The 17,250-nt window shown below is 44.1% G+C and overlaps 1 protein-coding gene across 1 annotated transcript in view; it reads left to right on the top strand.

Moving 5' to 3' along the window:
- The first annotated feature begins 1,608 nt into the window (after positions 1 to 1,608).
- Positions 1,609 to 17,250, top strand: part of FEM1C (fem-1 homolog C) — a 30,610-nt gene continuing 14,968 nt past the window's right edge. The window contains exons 1-2 of the mRNA XM_088477697.1: positions 1,609 to 1,808; positions 3,078 to 3,776. Coding sequence (XP_088333823.1) covers positions 3,104 to 3,776 — 673 coding nt within the window. The 5' untranslated portion in view covers positions 1,609 to 1,808; positions 3,078 to 3,103. The remainder of the gene's footprint in view (positions 1,809 to 3,077; positions 3,777 to 17,250) is intronic.

The following is a 17,250-nucleotide window of genomic DNA, read 5'->3' as shown; positions in this document are numbered from 1 at the left end:
TGGAACACCGCTGCATTCGACTCAGAAACAGGCACATATTGTGCACATACCCTTTTCAGACATACGACCTGGGAAATTTCCTGCTCAGACCTGGGATTTTCTCCTGTGCAAAATCCAGGGTATATAGTCGAGATCCCTCTTTCACACTACAGCTTCTACCCGGGAAATTCCCGGGTAGACCCCTTTCAGACATAAGCCGGGTTTTTCTGTTTTTAAAGATTTTTACACAGCACCTGCCTCTCCTCTGCCCTCTGCCACTCCTCGCCTGTCCCCTCTCCTCACCTATTCCACCTTATATTGCAGGTATGTCCGGCGTCTCTGCTTTCCCCTCTCCAGCTGCCGCTGATGTCATCATCATGCAGCCGGCCAATCAATATAGAGCCATTGTTACCTGTTTGCCCTGGTGGTCCAGCCACCCGCTGTGTCCGAGACCCGCCGGTGGTCTCCAGCGCCGAGGAGTGTTGGAGCGGCAGCACTGAGCTTCCTATAGGACGCTCTGCACTGCCCACTCATTGTAAAAGCTGCTTGGTGCAGCCAGGGGCGTAGAGAGCACCGCCGCGCCCCAGCAAAGGGGGCATGGCCTAATCACGGGAGGCGTGGCCATGCCCCCTTGGAAAAAACCCCCAAACCATACTTTTGCAGCGCTGCTGCATGCTGGGGAGGGGGCGCTGTGAGCCCCTCAGCCAGGCGCAAAGCCAGAGGGGGGCGTGATCATTGTGATCGCTCCCCCCCTCAGGCATAGGAGATTGCTGTGGCTGCTGCTTAGCAGCCGCGAGCAGTCTCACACTGGGCTGCTGCAGAGGGAGGGGGGGGCGGCTCCGGACCCCCGCCAGGACCCTCTTGAAGCCCGGGCCCAGGTAAATTGTACCCGCTACCCCCCCCCCTCTCGGTGCCCCTGGGTGCAGCCCGGGAGTAAAATCCAGAGTAGAACCATTCAGACATGACCCGGGTAGTCTTCCCAGGACTTCAGTTCCAGGACTTTCCCTGGTCAATTGCACGTTCCCAGCTAGGTACCTTTCATACATACGCGAGATCCCGGGAATTTGGCCAAGGCAGGCCAAAATTTCGTGAATCTCAGTATGTCTGCAAGGGGTATAAGTAAATCTTGTTTTAGCAATTGATGCATATTTATGAACGATTGCTAGAATACAGTTAGCAATAAGGCAACCTGAGATTATCCGGGCATAAAACGCAAACAGGGCATGTTGGGTTAGTTCTGCAAAAGCTGGGCTGATTTTGCACACGTGTCATGTACTCCTACACAGTTACACTAATGCTTATAGTATGTCCACTGTACACATAGCCAAACTATGTGTATACGACTAGATGTAGCCATTATCTGCGATAGTAGTTAATACTCCATTAATAGAACATTCTCAAAGAGTAACGCACTCACCCGGACCGTAATATCCTACCACTATTGTTATACATTCTCTCTCTCTCTCTCTCGCTCAGCGTGACGTCACTCCCCTCCCCCCATACCCCATTGTCCTCTCCCTTTGCCCAACCACTCGGCGCTGCTGCTGCTGCTGCTGCTGTTGTGTCAACCAAACTTTACACGGCAGAGCGTCACGATGCGCTGGCACGAGCACGCATGTGTCACCCACGCTCCCCGCCTCTCAGCTCTCATTGGTCGCGGCTCGTCCTACTGGAGTCTAACGGCAGCTAGCAAGTTAGATACGCTTCCTATCAGACGGAGGACAGCCCCGCCTGCACCGTCACACCGGCAGCAGCGCTGCGGAGGCTTTCACACGGCAGCCACCGTCCCGGGGGGAGACCTGGGGCCAGGAGCAGCAACCATGGCCGTGGTAATCACCTCCTGTCCCAGCTGCTGCGTTATCTATCTATATTATTAGGGTGGATTTAATGATTTATAGTCGTGTCCTCCTATACAGCTAGTGATCCCATTATACCCTGACACATATAGATCATCTGACCTAAGCTGATACTGGCTAAATCGTACTTAAAACTACACCTTCATGATCTTTCTGTTGGATACGGTGTATAAGCAATCAGGGCTTCCTGTACATGTAGCATTATTATGTGTGTGTCCAGGATACTATTCAGTGTCTTTCATTTCGTTGGTTCCTGTTGGTATCTGTTGTGTGTAATTATTTTCTGTGGCTAAACAGGGTAACCTTTTGACTTCTCATCTTACATTATTAAAGTTTTCTTGAAATTCTATTTACATATATTTATGTAATACTATTAATCGTGCCTGACCATAGTAGCAAAACATATCCATAAGCAATCATTGACCACTTTGGCTGATAAAGGGGCTTATTCTGATTATAATATTGTTCCCCTAAAAGTATCTATCGTTCATGTTTTGGGAAGGTACTGTAAATACCTTTTTAAATGTGTGGCTTTGTGGTGTATAACATACAGAATATGAATTATATTGTCTAATCTGTTAAAAAAATATACATTTTATTATATTTGGGATATATACTCTTGGGATACTTGTGCATGACTTAAATAACTTTATATTCTTAATCTTGCAACTTTTCATTGTTTTGATACTGGTACATTATTGGTTATATTGGTATAGTTTCCTCATTAAAATATGACATGTAATCTGATAACATTTTATGAAAATAACACTATTGCTGTTTGTCCTATTAGACATGCATACCAAGCCAAATACAGTGACAGTTGTATATGTAGTCTTAAATCTTTTATAGTGTAATCTATAACAAATGAGGGTTTTAATCACAGATTGATTGGAAAACAGGAACTGGGTCCATAACTACTTAACATCTGGCCAATGATTAGTCAGTTATTGTTTTGTCTATTGTGAATACATCCTTATGCAGTATTTTTTATATATGGTAAATTATTTATAGGAAAGCCTACAACTGGCCACATCTATTGGAGTGTGCAATATTATAACTTTTTACTTTTGGAATTTGCTTGACTCTCAGCACAGTCATGACTGTTCTTTATCGTTGTATGAAACCGTCGGGATCTGCTGTTAAATAACACAAACCTTTTTACATTATTAGTTGAGATGCTGAAATCTGAGATAATGGTGTTCAGTTAAACATTCTAATTCTTTTTCTCCTCTCTCTGTTTAGCTTTATGAATCTGTGAGCCCTTATTTATGCTTCTCCTGAGAAAACGGACAGGATCTCACATAATTCTCTCTTGTGCCTTTCCTGGATCTTTCTTTCTGTCGTTGAAACAGATTTGCTCTCGAACACCCACAAGCTTGTCACACAGTAGAACAGCCATGGATCTGAAGACGGCAGTGTTCAATGCTGCTCGTGATGGCAAGCTGCGCCTTCTTTCCAAATTGCTGGAAAACAAGGCCAAAGACGAAGTTGTTTTCCTTATGTCGGAGAAAACCAATGGGGCAACACCACTTTTAATGGCCGCCCGATACGGCCACCTAGACATGGTGGATTACCTGTTAGATCAGTGCAGTGCCTCTGTGGAAATTGGTGGATCTGTGAATTTTGATGGTGAGACCATAGAGGGTGCACCACCACTCTGGGCTGCATCTGCTGCTGGTCACCTTAAAGTGGTCCAGTCGTTACTGGATCACGGAGCTTCCGTGAACAACACAACCCTCACCAACTCCACTCCTTTGCGCGCAGCCTGCTTTGATGGGCACCTGGAGATTGTGAAGTATCTAGTAGAGCACAAAGCTGACTTGGAAGTTGCCAACCGTCATGGGCACACTTGTCTGATGATCTCCTGCTATAAAGGTCACAAAGAGATAGCCCAATTCCTGCTTGAGAAAGGAGCCGATGTTAATAGGAAAAGTGTGAAAGGTAAATGTTTAAATTCAGCTCAGTGTCTGATGTATTTCTACTGGAGCGCTGTAGGAAAATCCTATTTTATGTTCAGTTTTAAAACTCAACATGTGATGCTATTTTAGAATGACATACAGATGTTCTCTTACATCCTTGCCGATCGCGCTACAAACGTGCGCATGCATCGCACCATGCGATTACCCACAGCAGCGTATGCTATGGCATGCACTGCGATCATACCATGCATTCCTATGGAGTCGCGGGTGTGAACGCAATGTGTACACAGCAAAGATGTAGCAGGACACATCTGTAGCCACTATTTTTATGTGACTAGTAAATGGTTCTACCCAGATCTGTATAAACTAGTGTTACATTAACATGAACGACATTAGAAATTTGGATAAACAGTAGTCCAGGACAATCATCTGCTTTATATTTTTGGTAATCTCAAGTGTCTTGTTCCCCATGTATGCAAATAATATCCAGCATAACCTTTTTGCATTTATGGTCTGAGATCTTCTATTGGTATGCAGTGTTGGTAAGGTTTACAGTTTGAGTGACGTTTGCAGTAATAATATATGCTGCACTTCTAGACATGTTGTTAAAAATACTATGTATGGAGCAGCTGAGTATAGGTGTTGGTTTCAAGTTTTACCTGATCAGTAGCAGGAACTTGGTAATCTAGACCTTGCCTTGGACCTGATGCCTCATCTAGCAGTTAGCTACAGGAGCCAGTCAGCAGCTTGAAGAATTTATAGGGAAAGCATCAGTGCAAGTTGTTATAATAGTTTGCGCTTTATATGTATGTAAATACATATATTATGTCTGTGTGTATTTTGCCTTTTGTGTTTTGAGCCACATTGAAACCCTCAGTTCTACATGTAACACATTCCTTAGTGTATTATGTTGTAGGCATAATCTGCCATTGTTTAGCTTCTTAATTACTGGACTGGTTGGGATGATGGAAGTGAAACTGCTCAGTTGAGACTGACATTTTAAAGTATAAGGTTTATTTTATATTGTGCATTCAAAGGCATGATTTCATCTTGAAGGACATCATTTTGGAAGTTTTGTGGCATATTATAACTTGCAGGTACTAATGTATGGCATTTCCCATTCAACCCCCAATAAGTCCTATCAGTGCTCCTCAGCCTTCACCACACACCATCATACCAACCCACATACCCCTTCAAGCGCCTTTTCGGCACCCCACATGCTCCTTTAGCGCCCCTTCAGACTGAGCTGCTTTACAAACTTGTGTAGGAGGGGAGGGACTCCAGCAGAGACACATGTCGTCATCCGAGATGGACATATGGTAGCAGCAGAGTGATCAGTGGGCAGTTATGACAACAGCGGGGTCATGCACAGGCCCAATGGCTAATGCAGACAGAGAACTACATGCTTCAGCCTCTGACTGTAGATCTGGCTGAGGTTTAGCGTGAATCCGGGCTGCAGGGAACACCTCTGAGGCAGCTGCAGGGAGGAAAAGTCGAAAACTAAAGGTGAAAAGCAGCGCTAAAGCTTAAACTCATTTATTGGATAATACCACAAACACATGAAAACATAAAAGATGAAATTACTTTAGGTGTCAATCAATCTATGAACAATACTTGCAAATATGAAAAAAATGAAATATAAAATAAGAAATAAAAAATGGTAAAAATTGAAAAAAAGGCACTCATACATTAAAAAATCGACATGCATGTCAAAAAGTCGTAATAACTGGATAACCTCTTAAATACCCATTTCAGGCACTACACAATATGACGCACCATGGAATAAACAAGAAAATTGTTCTGTTGGTGGAACCCGAAGAATCAATCAGCCAAGGATGGAAATTCAATAGGGGACTGAGCACATATAGTCCTCACCGCTGGGACCCTCCTATATGGACAAATATTACCTCTGTGAGTCTCTTAGGAGTGGTCCAGTGTGCAGTGGCGGTGGTTTGGAAAGAGGTGCTCAAAGTCGCAAATCAATATCCACAGAATCCTGGTGCTGAGCTAGTAGTCATAAGGGCTGCCAATGAAGAGAAATCCACATATGTTGAACTTCCAAATAAAGTGCAGGGATAAGTAGGTGCAGGTGCTGGTAGTGCCTGAATCCTGGTAATATACCAACGCGTTTCACTGCTCCTCTGGCAGCTTTTTCAAGGCACCTTGAAAGACTGGCACCAGCCATTAGCACAGCTATTACAGCAGATAACTAAAACCGTGCCACCCCTAGGGAGCATACTTGCCTACTTTTTTCTCCTCTTCCTGGGATTAGCCCAAGTATGAGGGGTGGCAACGGGGGGGGGCTGACTATTTGCGTCATTAAGCTCCGTCCTCTCATGGTAAATTGCCGCAATTTGGCTACAATTTATATAGAGGTTGGGGCAAAATGACTCGATTCATGAAGAATCACGTAATTAAGCCCCGGCCCCTACACGGTAACCTGCGATCGCCGCGGAAATTCTCCCCATTCTGCCCACTTCACTAGGAAGTGGGCAGAATTGCGGGAGAAATGTCTACCCTTCCGAGGGGTGCGGCGGGTTACCCGAAATATCGTGAAACTCCCGCAAGTTCCGGGAGGGTAGGCATGTATGCTAGGGAGTCTAATAGCAGACCAAAGGTCCACAGAAACCAAGTTTTTAAGTAAAAAAAGGACCCAATGTAACATGGCTACCAAATAATGTTCAGAGAAAAGGGGTCAAGACCCAGGGATAAAAGTAACGGAGCGTGTTTCCAAAAGTTTTAGGCAGGTGTGGGAAAAAATGCTTCAAAGTAAGAATGCTTTCAAAAATAGAAGTGTTAATAGTTTTTTTTTTTTTTTAATCATTTAACAAAATGCAAAGTGAATGAACAGAAGAGACAGATTACATATGTACCAGTTTCATCATATACAGTACTTTTGCTTAATAAAGACAACAAGCACGAACTGTTATAACTATATGTTATGTATTAGTGTTCATTCTAGCACACTGCATCTGTCACAACCAGTGCAGTTCCTCTTACTTGCCTTTGGTGTCATTCTCTCCTCTGGTGCTTTTAGAGCAGGGATGGGGAAGCTCCTGCCTGGGGACCTTATAAGGCCCCCAGAATCATTTGGTCTGGCCCTCTGAGCTTTTTTTCTGATAGTCTCACCTGGCTAGCAGGGTGCTTAGAATGGCACCCTGCAGCCAGAATCTATGCAGCAGTGCTGCCTGGAGCGTCCTTGGGATGCTTCAGATAGTCACACTGCTATCCTTACAGCTCCCTGGAGCATCCTCAGGATGCTCCGGGCATTGCTGTAATCACCGGTGATTGTGGCCCTGCCCCGTGTGATGTCAAGTGGAGGGGGTGTGGCCTGCATCGGGCCCGCAAATAATGTTTTATATATATAATCAGAATGGCCCTTGGCAGAAAAAAGGTTCCCCACCCCTGTTCTAGAGCAACAAACTGCTGAAATATAGACCAGAGCGTGCTAGAAGCAAAATCATACATTCGCTTGAATTCCCCCAAGTAAGTGCTAAAGAGCGCAGATATCTGAATCTCGTCCAACAAGCAGTCCATGCACGGTTTGTAAGATTGCGGTATGTTGTAGGGATCTGCAGCTATACAGAGCCAGGATTATTGTGGCAGGATGGGAAGTTGGGCCTATTTTATAAATGGCAGTTGATAACAAGAACTAAGAAATAAATACACTAGTTGTGTGAATAGTTCAATTATAAATTGACACCACCACTCCTTTTGCTCGCACTACTTCTGAAGCCCCGACGCCCTTTGATTTATATGGGTTCCTGGTTCTGTATGGTCAAGGCAGTGCAAGAATAGATCTGCAATACTGTATCATTTAAGTATTGCTCACTTTACATTTCTTCAACTGGCAAAGCAACGCCAGTAGTAAAACATGTGAACAGTTTTACTGCAATCCAATGTCCTTTTCTGAACCACCTTGATCCTCTGGCACTATTAAATTTAATTTTAATTTCACTTTGTGTTCCAAACTTGTATAGTGAAATATGCAGGTATATCATTATTTGCAGTACTATAGCTGGCTGTGTGTTCTTGTTACCAGTAGGAAAAAAAGTGGAGTTCGGGAACCAACCAGTGAATTCTAGTAGCCAGCTGGATATTTCTGGTAGCCAGGAAAGATGTGCTTCCTGTGACATGAGGGGATTAATTCCGTGCGAGGGATGTGCTGGCAATGTGACGGCATTTGAACACTGGCAACGGTATCCTGTTGCCACTACATCATGCGTCTTTACCTTGCAGCCTTATAGGGATGTGCAGGAAAATGCACCGTGTAAGCCTACCATATGTATGGGACTTCTGCACACTGCACATTGCCCATACATCGCACAGGAAAGTGCCACCATCTTACATAGGGATGATTCAGTTGTTTTTTTCGCGCCCAATCTCCCATCTAAAGTGATGGGAGTTCAGGGTGTGATATTCAACTGTTTAGGGCACCCATGCCTTTTTGTGGGTGCCCTGGTTAGGACACCCAAACCCCAGACTTTTTGCACATTTCTGCTCGCCAGTTCAGGAGGCTGCGAACAGAAATGTCAGCGCTGACGTCTCTCGCGTCCGAACAGAGCAACAATACCTGCATCTTGGTTACCTTGTCCAGCCCTGATCTAGAGGGAATATGCATCAGACAGCACTTAATGGAACATTTCAGAAGTTACTCGCAGGTCACTGCCAAATTTCTGTTACAGACTGTCCAACGGCCAACTCTGATATCCACTGAGTTGGATCAAAAATAAACTGACCTGTCAGCAGTAATATGTGCGTACTACAGGATCGTTTTTTACCTCCTTTAAAAATTATTATTATTTTTTTTTTTTTTTTTATGCATAGAATCTTGGGACATAAATTTTAAAATGATCATTTGTTTTGTGGGTTCGGAGCTGCTCTCTGAGAGAAGTGAATAATGCATTTTCATCTGGAGGCAGAATAGTAGTGTAAACAAATGCACTTGTCTAACAATAAACCTTTTTTGATCAAGATATATTTATTTGTGTATACATATTTATAAGTCCTGGTGGAATTCAGCAATTTTGTTTTCTTAATTGATGTGAAATCTGTTTGATTTAAAGTACTTCTAGCATATATTTTAGCCTGGTGTATTTGAGCATCCTCTATATAAAAGCATATGCACATTTTCTGGTTCCTGCAATGTATTAATTATGAAGGGACACCTGTCATAATGGAAAATATTCTCTTGGTTTTAGTGTAGGATTTTTTTAGGGCAGGGTGCTGATAACCGAAGAGGGCACATTTTAATTTTGAAGGGCAAATTTTGTTGCGACGTTTCGCATTGCTACACAATGCGCAGCACACACAGGGCCTGATTCAGAGCCGGACGCTCTGAATGCCTCTGAATCAGGGCGTTTTTTTTTTTTGTTTGTTTTTTTTTTGGTTCGTCCTCCTGGACGCTCACATAGCTGTGGGTTACCACCCACAGCTTATGCGAGCGCCATGATGGTCGCGATGGTCAAGACCATCGCGACCATCGGGCTTGCGACGAGACCCTGCGGTAAGGTCTCAGTGACCGCAAGCCCTGGAATGATTTTGGCTCTTTCAGAGCCAAAATCACTCCCACTGACATCAGTGGGACCGGCCCCAGACGGTAGGCGTTCCCATGGGAACGTCTCCGTCTGGCAGCCAAGCCCCGCAGCGCCCACCAAAGGGTGCATGCTGTCACTCACCATCGACAGCACGCCCCCTTTGGTGCGAGACCCAAGCCAAGCTGTCGCTATCCGAGTCTCGCGCATGCGCACGACGGAGCTCCCTCCGTCATGCGCACTAGGGCACCATCAACCCGCTTGCGAGCGCTCAGCGCTCGCGAGCGGGTCTGAATCAGGCCCACAGTCTCCCAATGTAGTTGCTATACATATACACGGTCTAGTCACATTATTATGACCACCAGCTAATAGCCAGAGTAACCGCCATGTGCAGCACGGACAGCAGCTAGACGGGCTGGGAGTGACTCAATAATCTGCTGGTAGGTTGGCACAGGTATCTGTGGCCATGGTGACTGCAGTGCATCCCACAGCTGCTGGAGGATGCGTGGTGAAGTATACATAGAGCAAACACAACAATCGAGGTGGTCCCACAGATTCTCAATACGGTTCAAGTCTGGGGGATTAGGGGGCCAGGGAAGTACTTGGAAGTCTTTGTCGTGCTCGTCCAACCACTGTCGGACATTTCTAGCCGTGTGACATGTCGCATTATATTGCTGGAAGATCCCATCCGCCTCAGGGAAGACAATCAGCATGTATGGGTGTACGTGCTCTGCAAGGATGGAGTCATAACCAAATCGGTTCAGGGTGCCTTCCACATGGATGAGTGGGCCCAGAGAATGCCATGAAAACATTCCCCAGATCATAACACTGCCACCATCAGCTTGTGTTCTTCCAGCAATGGTTGCAGGGTGTTTGTTCTCTGATGTTTCTCTCCTGACACGCCAACGTCCATCCGTTCGATAAAGCAGAAAATGTGACGGCAACCCTTTGCTAATCAGCAGAGATCCAATTCCACTACAAGCGTGAAAATATAAGCTTTTTCCACCGATGCACCTTCATGAGCATAGGTGCAGTGAATGCCGCCATTTGTCTAGTCACGATTCACCTTCACGACGGCAGGACACGCGAACCGTTCACAAACTGCGCTGCTTCAGAAATACTGCCACCCTTGGTCCGAAAGCCAATAATCATCCCTGTTTGTAACTCTGATAAATTGCCCCTTTTATCCATGACCAACGGGTGATATATATGCAGACGGCCTATAGCACACCTTATATAACCAACAAGCCAGCGCATGACGTATTCAATGGGCTATGCGCTGCCAACGTCAAATGTAGGAGGTGGTCATAATAATGTAACTCGATTGTGTATGTGCCCCTGGTGTATTGTATTATATAATACCACATACCTATGGGACATCCATATAACACCCGAGATCTGTACATAAAGAAATATTAGTGTTAACTCTAGCTCCGGCGGCAGGGCGCCGGAGCTAGAGAGGGGAACCTTATGCGCGCACGCCCAAAAAGGGGGCGTGGTCATGAAAATGGGGCGTGTCTATAAGACGCGTCCCCTTTTCGTCATACTTGGGGGCGTGCCCGACGCTTACGTACATGCCGGGCAGCCCCCAAGCGCTGCAGAAAGGGAGAATAGATGCCAGGCGCATGCGCCCGGCGACTATTCTCCGGCGGTGACCGGGACGTCACTGCGACACCGTATGTTTTCCACCCTCGGGACACTGCGTCCCGCGGGTGAGAACGGCACCCGCAGGCTGTGAGGGCAGGTCGCTTTTTGTCCTCCTCCTGGAGGGCAGGGTGCTTTTTGCCCTCCAGAAGGAGGGCAGGGCGCCACGCCCCGCTAAAACAGCCTAGCGGGAACGTTATATATGACAAGTCTGGTTGAAAGAGATACTGTAGCATAATAGAGCATACCCACGGTCAGATGAACGATTGAACGATTTTTGACTGCATTAAAATGAATGGAAATCGTCCAAGTCTGGCTGCAAACACATCGGATGTCAGATGATATCTGACCATCGCGAACGCGCATCGTTCAAATCGTTCATCTGTCAGATATGTCAGATTTTCCTTCAGATATGAACGACTGAACGATTTTTAAATAGTTATCGTTCAGATCTGAAGGAAAAATCTGACCGTGTGTATGCACCATTATAATAATAAGAAGAATAAATTCCAACAAAAATATTTTTATAGTCCAGCATTTGGTATAACGAGATCTGTTAAACATAGATATAAAATATTTTATATGTTGATAAAGGAGTATATGCTGCCTGAGGAAAAGACAATTGTTACTGACCATGTCAAAGGTCTGAAGTTCCATTGGATTGCTGGTCAAAAGTAACCAATAGTTTGCACTGTTATTTAAGTCGCTGAACTCCCAGAGTTATGTGGGTCATACGCTGATCGACGGTCATTGATGATCGCTAAATCAGGGAAATGCAACATGTTGGATTTCCCTTTTGCCCCAACCCTGGAGTCAGGGGATCGGGTCGGGGAATTGTAGCAATCAGGCAGTCATAGAGGGGTATTCAATATGGGAGCGAAATAGCCTATTCTGAAATACACCTGCCGCATATTTGCAGAATAGCCCTGAACCTATCTCCCTATTTTTAAACACTTTTTTTTTTTTTTTTCCCCATTTTTTTGTTTTTTTCACCCCAATTTTTTTAACATTTTTTTGGGGTGTCCCTATTTTTTTTTTTTTTAAAAAAAACTTTTTTTGACAGTTATTTTTAAAATGTCATTCCCAGCTATTTTTTTTTTTTTTTTTAAGCCTGCACCCCTAAACCCCAATTCTGCACTTTTTCGCCACCTATTCAGTGGTGAAAAGTTTTCCCCGTTTTTTTTTAAAGACTTTTCAAACCTGCGAAAAGTCTTTGAAATTGAATACGGTGTAAAACCAAAACTTCAGAAAATGACGTCATTGGTGCGAAAACTTCGCAAAAACAACGTTTTCGCTCCATATTGAATACCCCTAATAGTTGTATAAGCTTTTAATGTGACTGCATTACTGGAATGTGGGGATGGGCTTTTTTTTTTTTTTGTCTTCTAGCACACTTTATTTTTTTATTGACCATATAGTTATATATCAATGTTTCAATATTAGGGTAATGTTTACTAATAACATTTCCTAAAATGGCACATTCCAGCCTGTCCAATTACAGGCAATGTGCCTCTGCTGTGTAGATATCAGCCAGTTACTGTATCTTCGATGTAAATGGACGCGATCTGCCGCTCAGGAATGGCACATTGTATACAGCGCCTGTAATTGGACTCGCCGCCATTCTGAACAAGTCTTTTATAATAAACTAATCTTGGGTAGGATTTTCTACCTCCCATCTTTATGACCTGAGCACTGATACATGGATGCACCGTGCTGAAATCAGATTTTCAATAAAAAAAAAAAAAGATCATAATAATAAATTCCCATTGTGCTTTGTGTGTCAGACTCCTCTGGGGACAGAAGTCTACTACTATGTACACAGTATCTTCTAGGCTCAGAAGGATATGAAGCATAAATGAAATGCACATTCTTTTACTTCCTTATGTTCAGTACTCTGTTGACCAGCCCTGTTTCTAACCTCTTTTAAAAGACTGGAGATATTTCAAATCTGCATGATCAAACCGGTTTCCCTGGTTCTGCAATGCAACAGTTACACCAGCAATGCATTCTACTTGAGACTACTATTTTCAAAGGGACAGATAGGTCAGTGTTTATGTAGCATGTTAAAATTACCTTTATTTGGGGGGGGGGGATCTTAAAGAAGATAAAGTAGTATATATACATTTTTCTTTTTTGTGCCGATTCCAGATGACCTGTTTCAGTCTCTGTATTATATGCATTAGTCACGTAGTGAAGGCAGAGGGAATGCATGTGTGAACTTGTCTTTTATATCTTATTCACACAAGCAAACTGACTCCTGCGGCAGCAGTCATGGAATATAGCTTTGATGTCACAAGTATTTTGCATTGTGCAAGACTGTTGCTCCCCTATTCAATGTAACTAAATTCACATTTCTTTTGACTGAGCATGGGATTATAAAAATGCATATAATAGACCCACTAAGCCTGTAGTCCAAAGTACTGATGGCTTTCACATTACTTTATACAGTCATTTAATTTTTATTTTTTCCTTATTCAGTCCTGGCTTTAGTCTTTTAAGCTTGATTTACCCGTCACTTTCAGAGAGAATGACTGGGTTTGCTTCGCTAACCAACAACAGATACAATTCTGTGGATCAAAATTCTGCTACTATGAGCTGTCGGGAATGCAGGATTTTATTAATTTATAATTCTTAGTGTATTTACTTGAGAATTTCTATATATTTTTAATGACGTTTTTTTTAATTTAATTTTTATAAGATCATGCATGCAAAAATACAGAAGAATTCTAAAGATTATAAGGGAAAGGCACAATGCACATGCAAAACATAACCGTTGGAACAATGAACCAAATAATATAAAGTCATGGAATACCAAACATGGAAAAAACATAATGGTACTTAAAGGTTTATGTGGAGTCCTAACTTATAAAATATATCTGGAGGGAGCTGCATCTGTTCACCCCCATTTCTGTTGAAGTACATACTTGTATGGTAAAGAGGCTGGATAACTGTTGAAGGGAGTCCAGCAAGGATCAGCTCTTTGTTTTGGAATCATGTTACCTAACAAGCATGTCTCCCCTGCGTGGTAGCGCCAGCCTTTCTGGAGAGGCAGCCATGCAATCCTGATGATTATTTCTGTGGCATAAGGAGATGGCTTCATCTCAAGTTTATATATCACGGTCTACTCTAATACGCACCTCCCTACTACTTTTAAGGACTATTTAATGCACTCCTTTAAGTAACATTTTAAAGACTTTAGTGTATATAAGAATAAACCGCTTAAAGTTTTAATAAAATCTGCCTTGCATTTGCATGGGTGGTTCTTGTGCTGCTTCCTAGACGCAACAGGTAGCCACTACTTACTCCACGCAGGGGCCATTTAGGGTAGTGAGTTGAATATAGGTGCATTGAGGGTTTGCATTTTTTCAAAAAGACTAAATAAAGCTGGTATCACGCATGAGTTTAGAACTTGCAAGCCAGAGAAGTGGAGAGGCACGTCTACTATCTGAGTGCATGTCATACAGCTGCAATTAATTAGTACAGTACCCTATGTTGTTGCAGTCTGAGGAAGGGAATATGTAGTCATGTTCGAAATATCAACATTGTGAAAGTCAATACATACAGTTAGAGTTAGGCTGTAATTGGGGTTAGATTTAGACTAATATCAGACATTCTGAACATGTCACCATATTATCCCACACTCGATGACCACAGTGTATACACTCCAGACTGAACAATACAGTATCACAAAGTGTGATGTTGCCAGAGCTGTGAGGCATTTCAGTCAAGCAGAAATTATATATGCTCAATAAGCTACTATAAGCGTTTACATCTGAAAAGTACTCAAAACCCATTTGTGCAAAATTGGGCCAGTTTTTATTAATTTCTCCTTCATCCACTAGGGGACACTGGAGGCTTTATGACAGTGGGGTATAGACGTATGCTAAGTGGGAGCTGGCACTTTAAATGTTAAAAATATGACTAGCTCCTCCCCCTCTATACCCCCCTCCAAGCCCAGTCTTAGTTTGTACCCGAAGGGAGCTGGTAGTGTTACATTAAGGGTTATGTTTTTAGTTTCATAGTAGCGCTGAAGAAATGCATGAAAGAGGACAGGCAGCGGCTGCCACTGCCTGTCTGCATCGGTTGAACTGCTGGGGGCAACTAGTCGCAGTTCGCCTAGGGTCCCAGATTACAGAGACCACTGTCTCTACAAAGGAGGTTCTGCATGCCGCTGCGTGCAGCGCGCATTGAGGCCATCCACTAGTCAAACCGCCACTGGCAGCAGAGGCAGTTACGGGAGTATAACCTGACTCCCCGACTAGCGGGGTAGCCAGGTTCATTGGCGGTGTTTTATAGCAACAGGCTGCTCTGAGTAGCAGGGCAGCCAAGTGCTATAATTCTCTATGTGAGATTTCCTTCACACAGCGCGCTTCACAGTTCAGGTTAAGCGCCATAGCGTGGGGGCGGAACCTAGCTCCAGAGTCCTGCTCCTTCCTTCCAGCGGCCTCAGCACTTCTCTGAAGCGTGCTGGCGGCCATTACAAGGAGGACACTGACTGCTGCAATAACAAAAAAGCTGCTGCATGAGACTGATAGCCTGACCTAAACCTGTAAGTGAACAGTGGGGTTTAGGCTTGTCAGGAGAGGCATTTGTGGCAGAAAGTAACTACTTTCACTACAGTGGTTGCTTGTTATTAATGCCTGGCGTTTTTTAGCACCGCTAGGAGCGCTATTAGGGCAAGTGTGATACTCCTTATTTAAGCCCTTCTCTCCTTCCTCTAAGCCTATCTCAGTCTCTACCTGTCTACACTTTACTGTTTGTGTGGAGTCTGTATGTACCATGGCTGGAAGGGGCGCTAAGGCATCTCAGAAGTCATTTACCTGCACAAAGTGTGCTGAGAAGTTTACACAGGGGCAGTCATCTAACTCCCTTATGTGTGACAATTGTGATCCTGAACAAGGAGCTTTACGGATGTCAGATCTGCCGTCTTGGTTGATGCAGTTTGCAACTGTTATGTCGCATCTCTCTACTGAGCTGGAGGCTTCTCGAAAGGAGAGAGAAGCTTCCAGGTCAGCTACTCTAGAGGAATCGGCATGGGCAGCTAAATCACTGGAAGGGATCACAAAAGCCATGACTCCTTCCCATGCAACAGCAACGGGACCCTCTCCACAGGTCCTAAAAAAAAAAAAGAGACTGTTGCCCTCAGTCCTCCAGTCGGACGACTCAGAGGAGGAGGATATGCCAGTTCTAGAAGAGGGTGAATATGCTCCAGATTCGCCTGAAGAGCTCCAAGAGGAGCCTGAGCCCGTGTCTGAAGGGATAAAGGCGTTACTTTCTGCAATCTGCCAGGTATTGCAGATAAAAGAAGGAAGACAAGGGTCCTGCACTGCAGTCTTTTTAAAGAAACAAAGATAAACTACGTCTTTTTCAATTTCACAAGAACTAGATTCTCTTCTGATTTTCAGTTTGGAAACATCCGGATAAAAAATTTCAGATGTCCCGGCGGTTATTATCCATTTATCCTTTTCCTGCAGATAGCAGAAAATCTTGTGAGACTCTTCCTACAGTAGACCCTTCTGTCTCGCGTCTGCGTAAGGTGCCTATCCACTACACGATTGAGATGAGCGATTGAACGGTAACGATCGTTCAATCGTTTGCAAAAATGTCTAAAACGACCAGCGATGTGCATGCTCGCTGGTCGTTTAGACATCTATCATCGTGCAAACATGCTGGACAACCTGACGATAACGTCAGGTTGAGCTTGTTTGCAGATGCTTGATGAGCCTACACTGAACGACTGCTCGTTCAGTGCAGACTCATCACAGACTGACAAATGACTGCACAATTACAATGTCGTAATCGTGCAGTCGTTTTTATGTCTGCTAGTGAATGGGCACTGTCGAAGCTGGATTATTGGCTGAGACAAGATCAGTTTAAAATTGAATCGCAGCGACACCATCTTGCGACTGGCCGCAAGACACCATTTTGCGAATGGCCGTCTAAGCGCCATCTTAGATAAACTCACACTTTAGTACATATGGCGATATTACTATTAGCATCATGCGATTGCATCTGTGACCATCGCCATAAATTACGGCGATTCACCAAAAGCCCATTTCATGACTTTACGTAGTTTGGGTGCTCTGGATAAAGTGTATATTATTAATTCCCCTAAAGGATATATTTTGGATTGCATTAGCTAAACAGAGCAAATGGCCACGTGACAACTAAGCTTGTGTAGTCAAGCTTCCTGTACAATCGTCCGCTCTCACTCCAGATGGCCCTGCTCAAATACAGCAAGAGAGTCGTTTGTAGCACCTTACATTAGCAGGCTTCCTGCAATAAAATACCTTCAAAGCCAAGAGTGTTATCTGAGGT

This window comes from Taudactylus pleione, unplaced genomic scaffold (assembly GCF_031769625.1).
Source record: "Taudactylus pleione unplaced genomic scaffold, aTauple2 ptg000202l, whole genome shotgun sequence".
In the NCBI taxonomy this organism is placed as follows: Eukaryota; Metazoa; Chordata; class Amphibia; order Anura; family Myobatrachidae; genus Taudactylus; species Taudactylus pleione.
The sequence above is the reverse complement of the archived record's forward strand: the minus strand, read 5'-3'. Positions and strand labels throughout refer to the sequence as shown.